The sequence below is a fragment of the Tenrec ecaudatus genome, chromosome 2, assembly GCF_050624435.1.
Source record: "Tenrec ecaudatus isolate mTenEca1 chromosome 2, mTenEca1.hap1, whole genome shotgun sequence".
Classification (NCBI taxonomy): domain Eukaryota; kingdom Metazoa; phylum Chordata; class Mammalia; order Afrosoricida; family Tenrecidae; genus Tenrec; species Tenrec ecaudatus.
This window is the reverse complement of record NC_134531.1, coordinates 262,120,392-262,138,961: the sequence shown is the minus strand read 5'-3', so window position 1 is coordinate 262,138,961 and position 18,570 is coordinate 262,120,392. Positions and strand designations below refer to the sequence as shown.

Below are 18,570 nucleotides of genomic sequence, written 5' to 3'. Positions count from 1 at the left end.
AAGAACAAAAAATTGCTAACTTAATGTTTCTACAAATCTCTTTGAAAACAGTTCTTTGTGTCCTTAGTCTTAACTATTGGCTTCAAAGATTTATTCCAAATTTTAGATTTATTCCTAAATAGTGGTTAAGGTTTATTCCAAATGCAATAATAAGCATGTGCAAGCACCTCTGGCTTCCCATGTCAAACTTCATGACGTCAATGACGCTCGGGGTTTATGAGAAGTAGCTCAGGGGTGCATGGACTGTTCTGAGCGCATCTTTCCTGAAGACAGTCTTTAGCTACGTGCATGTGGGTGGAAGGGCTTGAGACAGAGAGACATTTCTTTTCTATTAGTATCTTTGTGTTAAAATGTGTAATGTGGGTTCAGAGCATAGCTGTTTTCAACGTCGTCATAATTTAAAGCAAAGGAAATCTGCACAAAGCTGTCGATATGAAAGAGTTTTGAAGCAACCAAATAACTCTACTTCTGTTTCTGTTGCCGGAGAGAGAGGCATTAATCATGGAGAAAATGGCTATGAAACAAAGGGAATCTTATCTGCACTCAAGATGTTCCTTAGAAATAGCAAATAAACTCTGATTCAGACTCGTTTTCACCCGCTTTTCCCTCTGCCTTCGGTTACAGAACCAAACTCTTACGACTTCTTTTTCGAGGTTCAGTTCCTCGGCCATCCGCATGATCTCCTGAGAAGACGGCTTGTTCTGGTCTCCAAAGTGCCTCTCCAGAGCATCCTTCGCAGCAATACTGGGAGGGAGAAAAGAAAGCATGTTGTTTTTGGTGATTTCTTTCAGCTCAAAATTAGATTGAATCTCCCTAATATAAACACAAAAAGGAAGTGTAAAGACTCTGAAGATCCTTGTAAAATGTTTCAATACTGGAAAATGTACAATTTGTTATACATTTGGAAGTTTGTCTCTGTAAGGTAAAAAACTCAGTAGTGAAAGGGAGAATGAAGCTCCAAGTTCAGACTTTGTTTATCCCACGTTCGTCCACCAGAGGGCACCCAGTTCTTAAATGTTCAGAAACATTTACATTCTTTACCATAAATCGAATGTCTAGTGGACGATGAACAAACCCAAACAAAACATATTTCGCTTTTCCTCTGCGCATGTTATAATCCGGTAGAGTACCAGTCCCAACCAACTAGCCAGTCCACGACAGAAAAATGTGGCAATTATCTTCAGCAAAAATGACAACCTTTTAAAACTCCCTCTCACTGTCATCAAGTCGATGCCAGCTCACAGTGACCCTAGAGGACAGGGGAGAACTACCCTAGTGAGTTGTGCTTTACAGGAGCGCTTTACGGGAGTAGAAAGCAGCTGGTGGTTTCGAATTGCTGACCTTGGGATGGCAGGCCAATACGTAACCACTACACGGCCAGGGCTCCGTGGGGTCACTAGAAATCGGAATTAACTGGGCCGCAGTGCATTTTTCTGTTCGTTTGTGGTTATATGTTTCGGATGACCACGTTGCAGGCCCACTGCAAGGCTGTTGGCCGTACTCAAGAAAACCATTGCTATCGAATGAATTCCAAATAGCTGTTGTATATAGGGGTTCTGAAACTATAAATCTTGACAGGAGCACACTGCCACATCCTTCTCACTCGGAGTTGCTGGTGAGTTTGAGCTGCTACCTTATGGTAGTAGCCCAAGGCCTAACGCACAGCTTGGCAACCCTAAAGAACAGGCTAGAGCTGTCCCCACCCCCGTGGGTTTCTAAGACTCTTATTTTTTAAATCATTTTATTGGGGGCTCATACAGCTCTTATCACAATCCATCCATCCATCCATCCATCCATCCATCCATCCATCCATCCATCCATCCATCCATTGTGTCAAGCACATTTGTACATTTGTTGCCATCATCATTCTCAAAACATTTGCCTTCTACTTGAGCCCTTGGTATCAGTTCGTCATTTTTCTTCTCCCTCCCCGCTGCCCCCTCCCTCATGAACACTTGATAAATCATATCTTACACTATCCAATGTCTCCCTTCACCCACTTTTCTGTTGTCCGTCCCCCAGGGAGGAGGTTAAATGTAGATCCTTGTAATTGGTTCCCCCTTTCTACCCCACCCTTCCTCCATCCTCCCGGTATCACCACTCTCAGCACTGGTCCTGAAGGGATCATCCGGCCCGGATTCCCTGTGTTTCCAGTTCCTGTCTGTACCAGTGTACATTTTCTGGTCTAGCCGGATTTGTAAATTAGAATTGCGATCAGCCTGATCTGAGACTAACTGTTTACGGGAGTAAAAAGCCTCATCTTTCTCCCAAGAAGGAGGCGGGCAGTTTGAATTGCTGATCTTGCAGTTAACAGCTCAATGTGTAACCCACCATGCCACCAGGGCCTTCTGCCAACACCAGTAGGAACCATGACGTGATAACACCTCTCTGCAATATGAAGCGTAGACTCACGTTGGATTTCAAAAGAGTGAAATCCTTATTTCTCGTCTTTCTTTCTTTTTTATTCAAATAATACGATATTGCCAGAGCAAGAATTTAAATGGGCCAACACTGCAGGCATGCCACTTTCTCAGAAGTGATTGTTGTGTTTTTGTCTTTATATAAAACTTATGAATGGGAAGTGTTTTTGTATCAAACAACCCACACATGTCACTAAATGCTAAAAATTATTAGCTCTCCATTCCTTAAGCTATTAAATCCTGCATCATCTTTTAAAAAATTTCCCTTTTTTCAATGGATTTGATTCCAATTGCATTTATCTGTTAGGTTGCATCCATGTCACACACAATATTCATTCCACTTTTAAATGTATTTTCCTTCCTCAGTGATTTTGAATATTTCAAACCTTATAGTCGTTCTCCGTTTTCTTTTTCTTTCACTTGCTCCCACTTTTTCATTGTATAAAGCTGGAATAGGGAAAACATGGGTAATTATTTTTAAGATAACAGGTTGATTTTTTTTAATCTGTCTAATTTAGGTGTCAATTTGGTAGTAAAATAATGAAAACTAAAATCACTGTAAATGAGTTTTAAATGTCTACAGTGCATGATATTTTGTTATAATCTATAGAAAATTAAATACAGGAATAAATATTATCTTTGCAAAGACAATAATTTATAAATAAGACATTACTGTGGTTGGAAGACTCGCTCTAAATGCTTTGTAAACCATTCTCTTTACTCAGCCTTGGCATGTAGTGGGAGTAGAGCATTTCCTCACACTAACGTCTAGTTGTTCGCGTGGTAAGCTAATGTGTGCATGCTCCACAGCTAGGCTAAGGGAGGCGATCTAGGTGTAGTTCGGTGATTCGTATCGCGTGGCTTGCTACAGTACAGCATCTCTGTGTGTATGGTACAGACATCTGAATATGGTCAAGCGAAAACAGTCATTTCCTTGCACCAAGCCACATAACTGGTGAGCTATCCTTCTACATCTCCTTCTCTGTTCACCTTCTCATGAATTGAGTTTCATACTTGCGTTGCGTTTTCACACTTTTTAAGTAGAATATACAAATGTGGTTCTTTTTCACTGACAAAAAAGTAAAGGAACCACCAACTTGTTGCTGTAGTATCATGTCTACAGATTGCATTTATTACTGCGAGGTGAATAAACTAGCTGTGACTTCAGAAATACAGCGTTAGTACCTCCTACTTGCTCAGCTTCCTCTAACCATTTGGATAATATTGCCTTTAGTTTGCATGCATTTTTAAAGCTGAGCTGCAGGTTTTCAAAGCGGCAGATGGTTGTTTGACTGAATTCAGAGCCATGCACAGCTGCCAGAGCTTCGCCAACATTTGTTTGGGTGTAGCCTGGGAAAAGACAAGAGAAACCATCATTTGGCTTTATGACCACACAATTTGCATGTCTTTCTTTGTCGATTATTAAGTCTTTCATAAGCATATTTTTGTTGGAAATTTGCAATATTTTGTAAAATCCAAAAATAGGACTGCCCAGTGTTTCAAAAATAAATCCCTCCTTGTTCATATGTTACTTTTTCGAGAAAGACAGAGAATTCATATAGAAGCATCTGCCATTCATAATACTTAGCCAAACTAGATATGTGTCATATAATCACTTACTAACACACTTAAAAATCCTTGTTCTTTTTATTATTAATATTAAATGCCTGATAATGTTTCTAAAGAATCTATATTACTTACTATAGCACCATAAGATATTTTAACCTCGATTTTAAGGGAAAAAATTCATTATATTGCTAAATATACCAAATTAAAAATGCTTATTTACTCAAAATATGTGTTCAGAAATGTTTCTTTCTAGGCTATAATCACCCAATGTTTTATGTATCCTTTTCAGCCCATATCTTTTACCAGCTGGTGAAGTTTCTATCTTTGGAAAAAGTATTCTCGTTGATGATTATATTTTTTAAAGAATACAGGTTGATATGAATCATCAACACCTAGTTTGAAACATTCACATCAATAAAATAGCACGCTGAAAATAAACGGTTTGAAAATGCATACTGCTTTCTTACATAGAATAGCTGCATACTATCTCAGGGCCTAAGGCTATATATTTATATGTATAAATTGACTACATATGATGCCCATCAGTGAATATCATTATGAAGTTATGGTCTTTACCTATGACCTATTCCATTAGCACACACGTTTGAGTATAATTTTCAATTTTTTTCATACTACTTCATGAATTTTCTGCTAATTGTGATGGTTACTTTATGGTAAAATCACTTCAGAAAATGAAAAAAGACTGAACAGTTCAAAGAGATGGAAACACAAGTGGCTGTCAATCACGTAAGAAAGCGTTCTTCACTCCAGAAGAGAAATTTGGAATGACATTACAGTGAGGTGCCCCTTTAAACAATCGGATTCACAGCATATGTTCCTTCAACACCTGCTCACTTACCTGTGTGCCAGTCACTGTTCAGATAAGAGGAGATGCAGCAGTAAAGGTAAAAATGAGAACAATTTGAGAAAGGCTACCACAATGACCAGTACACATACTCTGACCCAGTGATTCTGCTTTTAATATATCTCCTCTGCATGTATTTACGTAGGTGTAAATGAGTTAAGGTTAATCATTGTGACAGTATTTTCAATATGGAAAAAAAATATTGAGTCAGTCTCAATTCTACCAGGAGGAAGCTGGTTAAATAAATCACAGTAGATCTGTAAAATAGGGTGTGACAGATCTGCAAAAGAATCTCTGAAAGAACACATAAAACTGAAACAACATTGATGAACAAAAGAAAGATCAGCAGAAGAGAAACACGTCACAATCTACCTGTTAATTATTTTGAACCATCTGAATGTAAAATAACATTGATCTGAAAATCTATGCTTTGGGCTATTAAGAAGGGACAAGGAAATTAAGGGGATATTTTATCTTTATCATCTAGCTTAAATCTGTGAAAGGAGAGCAATGTTGGACTTGTGAGAAAAATAAAGGAATTGTAACAGTAATATGAATTTTAGCAGTAATATGATTGGGCTTCAGAAGGTGCATTCAAAAAGTAAAATTCTGTTACCTTTCAATTCCCTTTTCCCACAAATTTTGTGAACAACCCCCCTCCCAATGTAGTGTATGGTTTGCAGACCAAGCTATTGTCCCCATTGTCCATAAAAAACCCATACCTAACTTAATTCTTCTCACTTTAAATTCATTGGCAAACTTTTCAAGTTCCCTGATTTCTGGAGAATCCATGTCCACTGGCTCTTCCACCAATTTACTTTTCCGTCGTAGTTCCTGCTTGAACTCGGCAGCTGTCGGGTCCTCTGCCAGGAGAGGCTGGTGCATGGGAGGGAATCCATGAGTCAAGGTGTGATCAGGAAACTTATAAAGGCACGGGGTTAGGCTACCTAGATGTAAAGAAAGAAAAAGGAAAGAGAAGGAGAGTCGTTTGCAATTTTCTTTTATGTATTTACAATAAGCAAGGGCTCCGCTCCTCAAGAGCTCATTATCCTCTGACCAAACTAGTGACCCTTTAGCACAGAGTAGAACTACCCCAGTAGAATTTCTACAGCTTTGTGTTTGATAGAGGCAGAATGCCTTCTCTTTTGAGGTAGTTAATTTATTGTGCCAACCTGACCGATAAACACGTGGGGTTAATTGAAGGGCGGAGGGATAAATGGCTCAGTGAGTCTTGCCTTTCTAGTTCTCAGGTCTCTTGCTTTGTGATGGTCAGACCAGGGTGCAGCTGCCTTAGCCAGTTCCCTGCTTCAGCTTGCAAGGCTCACTCCCTGCAAAACATCCCTGAAGAGAAGCCACATGGACCTACCCGGATGCAGCCCTGGATGCTGGAGCAGCCATGTGGAGACCTCTGTCAGCGCTGAGATGCTTACACGTTCACTGACTTGGCTTTCCTCCTGCAGTCGGCGTCATTGTGTGTGTTTTGTGAGATGGAGGAGGACTTTATGGCGGCGGCAGACACATGGGTTAATGTTGGACTTGTGGGTTTGGGCAACACTGAGTTGGGATGTTTTCTTGATGTGCACTTAACCTCTATATAAAACTCTCTCTTATACATGAGTTTCTGTGGATTTGTTTCTCTAAAGCACCCAGACTAACACATCTTTCTTCCATGGAGGCGGTTAAGTTCAAATCATAGAACTGACTAGATATAGAAGCATCCTAGTGCTTAAACACTGAGCTACTGGGCTTCCTTATTATGCCAGCCAAACCCAAACCAACCCCTTTGCCTCCCTCTCCATTCGGACTTACAGTGGCCCTATAGGACTGAGTAGAACTGTCCCAAAGGCATTCAGTCTTTACACAAGCAGATTGCCACATCTTTCTTCCATGAAATGCTGCACAGACACCCTCTGTCTTACAGACTTTGTTATAGCCAGTCAATCCTTCTAGGCAGAAGCCACAGCAGCTTAATATAAATGTAAGTCATTATTTTCCACTTCCCATAGAGCAGCAAAAATACAAACCAAAAAAAGGAAAATATGTGTATGAGATTGCAAATAATTTAAAAAAAAGGAAGCAAATTCTCTTGGAAATGTAGCAATTTCACCCATTGCTGGGAATCAGAGACAGTTCTAATCAAAACGTATGTGCTAGCCTCTGCTTTTAATTCATTAAACACATAGTCTCTGATACCTCTTATAAATAAGGAAGTAGACTAAGTATTGTGCCTAGAAAATTTCCCATATTGGTGTAATTAATTGTACAATATTTTTAAAGCTTCACTCTTTAATTTGTAGGTACTTCATTTTAATGAGAAATAATCATAATTTTTTAAAAATTAACAAAAACTAGTAAAAGGGGAAGTATGAGAATCTAAAATATATTCATTTGATTAAATAGATTTGAAGGATCATTTGCGGTGCAGTGCTTAAATGCTGCACTACAAACCAAAAGGTGGGTGGTTTGAATCTCCCAGTCGCTCTGCAAGAAAAAGACCTGATCTCATGCTTCCATAAAAATCCTCTGAGGCAGGTCAACTCTGTCCCTTGGGGTCACTTGGAGTCAGAATGGATTTCATGGCTTCAAACAACGACAGCAAATATATTGGTGAATTTAATAAGCATTAAAAAATGTCACTTTAAAAGTTCCCTTAGAAAGTTTGCAACAATACTTCTGGAAAAATGTAAAATGTAATGGAATCACTTCTTAATCATAACTTAAGGAGAAACAAAAAAAGAAAAAATCCATAAAGGAAAATGCAATTTAAAGTATAATAGATAATCCTCCCATAAGAATAGAAGATTAACTTTTATGTGTGGGTTAAAGATAAGTCACAGAGCAAGTGCAACAAACAAGCAATCAATCAAAAACAACAACAAATAAACACATAGTACTTCTGGTGTTTATCCTTTGTGAGAAAAGTCTATGTCATTTGAGGAATATGAGTAAGATAATGATATGCTAGCAAAATTCCAACACATTTTGTTTATGTTTCCTTCATCAGTATATTATGATTTTTTATTGGTAGCAAGTTAATTCTAATTTATATTTAATGATACATTGTATAGCCGAGACAACTTAATGAAGTAAAATATTGAGAAACTAATCATTTTGCTTATAAGTATGAATAAATATTTAAACCAAAATAAATGACTACCAAATACACATAATAATTATTCTTAGAAACTTACTAAAAATACGTGATGGCTATAGTTTCTTCGGAAGTACTTTCATAAATCAAATGTGCATAATAACATTGTGTCAGACTATATATCTTATATTAATATGTAAATATGTAATGAGAAAAGAAGAGTATAAATCAGCCAATTGTCAAGTGGCATTATTCATATGTGATTACAGAAACCAAACATACTGCCACTGGGTCGATTCCTACTCGTAGTAACTGTGTAGGTCAGAGTAGAACACCGCTGCCAGGTTTCCTGGCTGTAACTCCTTCACCCAAGCTCACTGAGAATGGCTGGTGGGCTGGAACCACTGATTACTCAGCAGCATAGCATTTACCCAGGGTGTCACCAGGTTTCCCTTCTAAATGAGAATCCCTAATTTAAAAACACACCCTTATCCAATGAACCAAGGACCCCTGGTGGTGCGTGGGTGTCAAATGGGCCAGCTGACTGCAGGCTCCTTAGACACCACCAGCTGCTCTGTAGGAGAAAGGCAGAACGCCTCCGAACCCCACCAGGGAAGCGCTACTCTGCAGCACAGGGTCACTATGTGTAGGAATCTACTGACTAGAGGGATCCAATAGACTATAGCATTAGACTATACTGAAACAAACGACCAGGGAAGCTCTACTCTGCAGCACAGGGTCACTATGTGTAGGAATCTACTGACTAGAGGGATCCAATAGACTATAGTATTAGACTATACTGAAACAAACGACCAGGGAAGCGAGATGTAACATACAATAGGAGAAATTAAACATGGCTGCTCCACGGGTATGCAAATGATTTGTATGAAACCATTATTGTTTTGGAGCCTGGTGAGACTGTCAGGTGAACATGGGAATGCTAACTGCAGGGTTAGCAGTTCAAACCCACAGCTTGTCCTCTGCAAAAGATGAGTCTGTCACCTCCCATAAAGATTCATAGTCTTGGAAACCCTATATAAGATCAATATGAGTTCAAACCAACTCTATGGCAGTGGTTTTTCATTATCTTTCAAGTACATTTTTTTTAAAAGTTTCCATCAATTCCATGCTTTAATGTGTTCTGCTCAGAAACAAATATGTAGAGCCGTTGAAGCAATTGTTCATTTATGAGCTCATTTAAACCTATTTATTGCTTTGGGTTATATTTTTAGCTTTCTATTAGCTTTGAGTTTGGTGTTTTGGAGTAAAAGAAAATACACATGAATAAAGAAAATAAGCACATAGATTTTATCATTTGCTTAATCTATTTTGTTGTTTCAGAGTTTTTTAATATATAAAAAACACTTCTATCATCATTTAGAAATATCAGGTGTCACTGGATATACTTAATGATTAAATACCTTTCAGAGAGAAGAATATAGGCTTCTGTTTGCATTTGTACATGTAATATATTTAAGACACTTAAAATAATTTATTTAATCTATGGCATGTTATTTTGACTGCGCATAACTAGTTCGTCGAATTTCTTCCACATAAAGTCACCATACATCTGAATTGTCAGTAATCTCGATCATTACTCTCATTGTTTCTTCCCCCAAACCTGTACCGTTACTACTGCAAATCTCCGCAACACTTTGTGTGAGTTCGTTTTTCCTGTGTTATTTCCTGTGTTATTATTTTCCTGTGTTATTTTCGTTTTTCCTGTGTTATCCTTACATAAACAAATAAAGTGAGAAAAACATATGTCTTCCCCCACAATTCATAATTTGGTAATCGAACTTTCCTTAGGTGTCACATGAACAAGCTTTGCAGGTGAAACCAGAACTGCGGGCCAGTAAGCACTGCGTTAAGACACATCTGAAAAATTGCCTGGTTCCTTTTCCAGGTTGTCTGCACTCAGGAAAGGTAAAGTGATGCGCTTTCAAGGGCTTCTCCTGTACTCGAAATGCATTTGGCTAGATAAATAAAATGATTTTAGGCAAAAAATGTTTAATTAAAATATTACATTTCTACTACCCTTCGTTCCAGATACAGGTAGTTTATACCTTATAAATAGCCTGGAAAAGTGAATGTTTAGAGAATCAATTAGAGTGCAGTTTCTCTAAAGTACACAGGAAACATCATGTAAAAAGGTTGAGAGCATCCCAAACCAAAAAGAAAATCTCCATCTATGATTCTGATTCCTTTTTCATTAAATATAAATGCCCACAATTATCTTTAGGAACATAGGTTTCCTGGAACTAACCTCAAACCGAAATTCATGGTGGCAGCTTCAAGTAGATCCAAACAAACTGCTCTCTCTGGGATATGGCGTGCATTTGGAGGAGAAGGGAGGGTGATTAATATGGCCAATAGGGAAAAACATTTTTAAAACTCTGTTTAAAGCCTTGGTCATTAATATTTTTTAAAAGACGGAAAAGCAGTTAAAGGGTTGCAAACATTCTCCAGAACACTGCGTAAGCAGGTGCCTGCTTAATCTATTTGCTAGTGTTGGCGCATGATTTACAATCCCAAACATGCCTGTGGAATTGAGGTTCCATGCTCCATCAACGTTCCGGATTGTTCTGTATATACTTTTGTGTCGAGGAAATGCAGTGGAAACGGGAGAGGAAAAGAAGTAAATACTTTAAAGCAGGCACTGGGGAGGCAGAAGGAGCTAACTGGGACTCTGACGTGCTGACTCCCGTTTGCATGTCGTCCACAGGACTGTGAGCGACGCTCGCTTGGCCACACCCCGGAGCTTGTGGGCTTTGAGGCCTTCAAGCCACAAACAGAAGCAAGGCCAAGGTAAAATACAACACCTTGCGCTAGACATACATAAGAACCTAAGCGTTTTGAACTTCTATTTATTTTACTCTTTACTCTCCAAATAAAACTGAACTGCTGACGCAGAGGTTATGCTTTGGGTTGCTAAATGCAAGGCCAGCAGTTCGAAATCCCCAGCTGTTCTGTGAGAATAAGATGGGGTTTTCTTCTCTGGTAAGGAGGCACTCTGTCGGAAGTTCACAGGGACAGTATTACGCTGTCCCGGGGTCGCGCGAGTGGACATCGACTAGATGGCAGTGAGTTTGTTTTTTCGGGTTTTTGTGAGTAATCATTTCACCTCCGTTCAGTGGTCAGTACTGTCCATCCAGGGTCTACAGCTGGATTTTGGAGTATGAGTTTTACTGGAACAGAGCCGCACACGTTCACTCTATTATATCGTCTCTGATTGCACAGTGGCTGCAATTGCAGAATTGCGTTTTTGCAGCAGAGAGCTGCAAACGCGCTGCCCTCGAGTGCACGCGGAGGACGCACCATGACCGTCTAGCGTGCGGTAGAACGGCGGTGCGTTTCGGAGACGTAACTCTTCATGGGACTAGAAAGTCTCGTCTTTCTCCCGAGGTGCAGCTGATGGATTTGAACGCATTTCAGGTCCATGTAAACACACCATAAAAGGAAGGACCAAGGGACAGAAGGATGAAGAACTGCGCTCTAAACCAGGCCGCTCCTCCGTGCCAAGCATAGGTGTCCCCTCTGGTGCCTTGGGGGGTGGGGGGAAGGGCACGTCCTGCCCAGCCCCTTCGACCTTATTTGTCACGTCTGGGGCAAAGAGCACGAGTAAACCACGGCTGTCTGACCCGGAACGGTTTAGTCTCAGAAAGCCAGGAACCGGGCCACTAGTCAGAATCAACTTGAAGGCAGTGTTTTTGTTGTTGTTTTTAATTCTCAAATACAATTTTTGTGGCTTTCTTAATTCTCTCTGAAAATTAATCTTTAAGAAAGAAACACACTTGGTTTGGTGGTGTACCAGGAAATCATGTTGGTTTTAACATACATGACGTCGAGTCTGGTTTAAACCGTTTCTACAGGACAGGGGATGATGGGGTGGGCAGCCCACTGTGTTTGTGTCTTCACCCCACTGCTTTAGAAGCTAGAGAAGAGAAACAATCTCAGATACGCAAGAATATGAGTTTTGCCAAGTTTTTTTTATTGTTAGCTTATTTTATTTATTTTTGTATATTTATCAAAAAGAGAATTTATAATGCATTTTTGTTCGGGCTTATCAAAGTATCTAAATGTTCAAGAGCGAAAGTTATAGAAAGAGGATTAGGATCAAGTGTATCTGAAGTGAAGATTAGAGGCGAGAGTCAAGATGAACTGGGATAAATCTGTCAGAGCTTAACATCCATAGCGTTGCAATAGCCAGCCAGCATAAATATGAAGTGGTCGATCCTACAGGGGTAGTGCTCTGCGCAAGGTGCATACATAATGTATGGGTGGTCCATTGCTTGCGATTAGCCACGATTTGGGGGATGCCCACACCAAGGCCATGACTTTACAGTCATCTGATATGGTTCCTTCCCTCAACCTGAACACTAGCTCTCTTCCAGTGGGTTATTCATTGAATAGAATGCTCGGATTAAATGTCAATGTAAGAGTATAGGTAACGAAGTAACCATATTTAGATAAAGTAATTTCACGGCTTTAGAAAGAGACCCTCACTTTCGTTTATGGATGGGACACTACACCTGTCTTTGAGCTTGTTGAGGACAGAATGCTCTGTCGATTTTGTGAAAGCGGATAATTAGACCACCTTGAGAATACGGGAGGATTCCAATGACCCATCGGACTGTCTACTACATGCTTTTTTCTTTTTCTCTTCTATCTGACTTTATCTTAAACCCCATCTGTGCAGCTTCTCTAGGCATGTAAGCAGGAGAGATACAGTGCCATGAGATTTAATCTGCCATGAAACTAACGCAAATACTAAATATATGTCCGAGTATGGACATTTCAACAAATGAGGAGGCAGACTCAAAAATATTCACATATAACCACGGATTATTCTTGCCATGGTAAGTTTATTCCCTTTAGTGACAAAATATATACAATTTTATTTTAAGGCTGTGTGTTACCATTTTACTCGATGGTGACAAAGGCAGGGGTTGAGTCATTTTAAAGGCCGTTTCAGGGATCTCTCCTTCTTACTGAGTGTGAGAGAGGGATGAAGCAATTAGGATTGGCTGAATGCCAGCTTGAGGGAGCTCGTCCCTACATGGTCGAAGCTGCATGTTGACTCACAATATGAACATGGACCCGATCTCTTGAGAAGCAGGGAAAGATACTAGAATTCTCAGGACCCTTGAAAACTCGCTAGGCCAGCAATGCTCATTTTGATTTGTTGGTGAGAAAAGTGGTAGAAAAAACTATCTGAAGGTGTTTGAGCAAGAGATTATTAGTCCCAGGTCTATGACTGATTTTACTTTTGGCTAACTCCAATCCTTTGTTAGTGATTGTTTCTATGTAGGATGAGAGTACACATCTAAAAATGTACGTGGTTCATGGAAATGGCCGGGAATGACTGTTAGCCTTTCTTTAAGGAGAGTACAGCACACAGGCATGTGCTTAGCATCGCTAATAGACATAGCCAAAGCAGTGCTACCTGAAACTCCGTTGCTGTCATGCACCCCGTGCTTTTATTTACAATGAAACAAATTCATTCCTGGGAGTTTGCAAGGTGTTATTTTCAATACCTATGAATTTAAAATAATTAAATGACTAGTTTTCAAAGAGGGAGAAAAGTTATGGCTCTTCTTTATTTTAGTTATTAAAGAGAACATCACTGTTTATAGGTCACTAGAAACGGATACCAGTCTTCTTTTTGCCATAAATGTAGTTAAAAACTAGTCTATTCTGAAGTAAAGAGTTTCTACTTGAGAGAGCGTAAATCATTATTTTTCTGACATTTTATTTACTTTAAAGTTTTTAATGTATATTAAACTGAGAAATTTTTGAGAAAAATCAAGATACATGAACACATTTCTTTATTCACTCTAACTTTCAAATTAGAGGAAAAGATCAGTTTTATTTCATTACCTATTCTGGATTACAGCAAAATACAATTCAGTTAGAAAATATTTCTTTCATGTATGTTTCTCTGTCAATGTCACATACACATATGAGTATACACATATTGCATATACACACTAATAAGGTAGCTTATTGTCATTCTATTTTGAATTATCACTTTATTGGATTAATAAGTACAAACAATCAAAGAGATAATATAAACAACTAACAAATAATGATACACAAAAATTTATGTACTTTGTAAGTAATTAAAAATTTTACCTTAGCAATACTCTGAAATTAAATAGTGAATTTTACGATGAAATACCGTGCTAGCAGTGACTTCACACAAGTGGCAATAAATAAGAAGGTATGTTTGGTATCGTGAAGTTTCATTTTTTTCAGAGGGAAACTCAAATATCTAACATTTTTTTTCTCTCTGCTAATACTCAGAAGAAAATTATGAAGGACATCCAATTCCTCAAGCAACCTTTATGAAAGCCCTCAATCAGTGTCTGCTATCTTCATAGGTTACTTATCCGGAAGGAATGTTGGGAAATTGGAAATAGTCTATACACTTATTCTGTCCGATATAATAACCTCAAAAGGTAGAGTATTTGAAATATGACTAATGCAACTGAAGAACTAAACTTTATTTTAGATCATTTAAATGGAAATAGCTAAAGGTGGGTAGTGGCTTCCAAATATTACCGGAGACAAGCCCAACCACACCATTAAGAAGTGACAGCTAGCAATTTGGTACACAAAGCAAGCACAGAAGTCAAGGAGCAGAGCAGTTCAGGGTGATCTAGAAGTCATCAGCTGTCACCACTACAATCTCTGAGAAAATTGATATGACTACTACAGTAACAGAAAGATCTCCATCAGCAGTTGTTTCAACAGAAAGTTTCAAGGTAAATTGTAAGACATGCTCTGGTCCTCATTCCGTAAGGCCCAGAATGTCCACCAAAATGTTCTCCTCTACCATCTCACATACCAAAGTGTTCTCCTCTGCAATCTCATGCACAAAGGGTTGTCTTCCTTACCTGCCATCACTCCATATGTCGAAGCCTGGTTTCCATAATGACAGGAGGGAACAGAATAGTGTAGTCCCGTTGCTGCGTTGCCCATCGTTGTCACCGAGAAATGTGTAGGCAGGCATTTAGTGTTTGGATGAAAGACAAAATACATTGGGTTGGTAAGAAAATGTAGGAGGATGGAAGACAAATTTGTTTCACTTTCAGTATATATGCCTTTGTGGGTTTTTAAGTTGATATTATATGCCAATACTTTTTCCTCATTTTGGAGAAAAGTTCTCTGATTAGTTGGTTAAAATTAGGCATCAAGGTTTAGCTCAAGTAATAAGAATATAAATCACCATCCATGAATTATCCTCATGGCCCATGAAAATGTGCCTGACCAATTTGAATCTTGGTTCTTTGAAATTCTCAGTATCCTTGTAGGTCCAATTCAATATTGATGTTGAAATAAACTGACTAGAAGAATTACTTCAAATTTTTTATTTAACATAGTATTTATAAAGTGTGTGTGTGTGTGTGGTGCATGTGTGCCTGTGCCTGTGTGTGTTTCAGGAAGAATTGATTCTGAAACTAAGCTTGACCAGTCTTATCTATTTATTTATATTTCCCCCATCCAAAATCTTCAATCAAATAAGACATGGGAGAGCAACTAACTTCCTCTTGGGCACAAGCATAAACTCCACTATATTCAGGGTGTTATAACAAACTGTGACGATGTATGTATGTATGTTTATGTTGCTAGTGAAACCTTGAAGTCACCGGTTGTTTTGTACTTAATATGCCTCACAGATGTCCTGCACATGCATGTAATATGCAGTATTTGAAGGGGTTGCTGTATGGGCTGCAAAAACCTTATAATGCATGTGCTCTTTGCATACAAATATAGTATAGGTTCTCTGTGAACCACACATTCAATTAAACAATTCTAATGACAGCTCATTAAACAAATCCTAATCGATTGTTGAGTGACTTGACACGCATAATTGTTAAATGAAATAAATATGATCTCATTAACAATAGTCATATACCTCTTTGACTCTTTGAATCAATGTTTATTTTGAACATAAATTTAAATGAGTGAACTTTATTAAGCTTTAAAGGCTAATCACCAAGAGGACTTAGACAACCACGGACTATTCATAGTAAAACTACAAATCCATATGTTATTTTAATTTCCTTTATATCTGTGTATAGCACTAATGTTTAACTAACATAATTGCATCTTTAAAAATAAGTATAGTATAAAGTATAATTAATATAATTGAAGTCTTTTAGAAAAGTTAGATATTCTAGACATTAGATAATCTGCAAATTAAAGATATGAAACCGCTTTAGAAATGAAAACATTTTTTAAATATAGAAAGTTTTGACCAGTTTTTAGTATCTGCATAAGTTTTCATGTTGTAACTCACAAAATCACTGAAGTTATTTTGTCTTATTATCGCTACATGTAAAAATATCATACTACTCATTCCAAAGTAAAGCAATAATCTTGAACCACAGTTAGCACCCAGGTGTTCTTCCGATTACAAAATGTATTCCTTTAGTTTCTAACTCTGACAATTAGAAGTACAAAAATATTTTATGGAAAAACTATAAATCAATGCTATAATCTTTTAATACAGATTTAGGATGCTATCTTAGTTTTCTTTATTTTTACTTATTTTCACTTCCAAGTCTTCAATAGTTTTTATTTATATGCTTTTGCTATATCCGTTTAATTAACTTTTAAATAATTAGAATTTCAAACCTGATATTACTATCTCATCACACAATTCTAAATTTTATTACCTTGATTGTCAAAAACATTTCATACTCAGGGGGGTTAGAGAAACATTGTATCTTTATTTACATCCTCAATCTGAATAACATAGGAGATCTAAATTGAGTTTTGTTGCCACAGGACTAAGCACTACCTGGCAGGCCAGCAATGTGAACACCCCAGGTGCACAGGATAAAGGAGTCGCAGTCTGCCACTGTAAAGCTTACGTCCTTAGAACCTCTGTTGATTTCCTTGGTCCCATAGGGCAGCTTTGATTTGGAATACACTCCTATTGTGTGTCAATCGTTTAGATTTATTAAAAATACTTTTGGGGAGAAAACTACTATTATATTTTCTAAAAATATGTATGTTGTAAAACTATAAAATATGAAACATACTTCCATTAGTACCTTTTAGGTTATGGGACTATCTGGTAAATAAAAAAGAAAGAATCCGCATTAATGATATCATTTGTGTCCAGGTATTTTATTTCTAAGTTATTTTAAATTTAGTTCAAGACTGATGCCAGACACACACATACACACACATAATTTTACATGTAAATATTTAAAATTCTATTTTTATTTCTAAATGTGAAGGAGATAGCACTTACAATAAATATAAATTAATTCTATATTGCTATTTTAATGAGAGAGGGTTACTCAAATTGGGGCTTTGTCCATTTATAAATCTACTTTAAAAAAACTTTAATTTTTATTTCTATATCAAAGATAGTATTCATTAGAAAAACCTACCTATTTGGTTGATTATTTTGAGGCAAGATACCTGAATTCTCTACTTAAAAGAGATTTAAAAGTGTTATTTAAATCAAATATTGTAACTGTTAGAAGTTCAAATCTCTTCCAAAGATAATCTTGGGAAGATTTAACTCAACTCTTGGGAGCTAAATGCTATGCTGTTTCTAGCTTTGATATTTGGGTTTTGTATTATACTAAAAGAGAAGTTCACTAAAGTGTATTTGTTCTATTCTTTGAAATTCCTTATTGAAGATATTTACTAATATTCAATTGTGGTTTATGACTATTTTTAAGACACAGTAGCATATGTAATGGGAAATTAAAAATCAAAAATTTTTTTCTAAATAAAGTAGTAGCACCTTTTAAGCATACCATTTTGATGTTTTTAATTTTTGTACTCCATCCATAAATATTACCATTAAAATTGTTTTCATATTAAAAATTCCAAGCTCATTGTGTTCTGTTGTATAAAACAGTTTTTCTTTATAAATAAAGCAAGCAATAATTTAAATTACTGTATTTACTAGACGCGATTGAAATTTTTTGTAGGTATTTTGGTGCCTCGAATTTCCTTAACATTTAATTTAAAGCAAATTATATAGAAAGGGACAAACAGAAGAAGCAAATCAATCCTACATCAATAAGACTCAAATAATTGATTCTGGCATCTTTAGGCCCAGTCCATGTAAACTGTATCCGAGTTAGTTAGTACCTGTGGACATCACATTGGTGGCGTGGTTGGAGACTGGTAGGCACTCCGCAGCACTGTGATGCATTATCAGAGGCAGCGTTGCAGAAGAGTCCGAATTCAGAGGTATAAAGGCGTCAGCTGAAGTAAAAGGTTGGCAACTCATTCCCACAAGAAGCGTAGGACACTTAAGTCGGACCACTGCTCCCAGAAGGAGAGTTTTGTAACCTTATCGTCTCAAAAGACCGGTTCACTTCTCACTACCTGCATATATACATCAGGAGGGCTCTGAAGCACCAGGAGGGCTTGTGCAGGTATTTATACAGCAGGGAAATCCCTTTATACATGTTAATAGTCTTTTCCCAGGAGTATTGCTTTATCAATCTAGACTGCCCTCTTTTTGTCCCAAACATATTCCTGGTTTTCAGGTATAATCCTAAAAGCAAAAATCTGCAACTTTATTTGGCACTTTGAGTAATCCGTGTTTTTTAGAAAAGAATGCTGAAAAGGCACCCCTCTAAGAA

The 18,570-nt window shown here is 37.6% G+C and overlaps 1 protein-coding gene across 1 annotated transcript; it reads right to left on the bottom strand.

The window, feature by feature from the left end:
- Positions 1-533: 533 nt before the first annotated feature.
- POU1F1 (POU class 1 homeobox 1) lies at positions 534-18,212 on the bottom strand. Its single transcript, XM_075543443.1, has 6 exons — positions 18,071-18,212; positions 14,845-14,916; positions 5,577-5,801; positions 3,606-3,770; positions 2,807-2,867; positions 534-744 (listed from the first exon to the last, which is right to left on the bottom strand). Exons 1-6 carry the CDS (start codon positions 18,210-18,212, stop codon positions 534-536), a joined length of 876 nt encoding a protein of 291 aa, XP_075399558.1.
- Between the last annotated feature and the right edge of the window lie 358 nt (positions 18,213-18,570).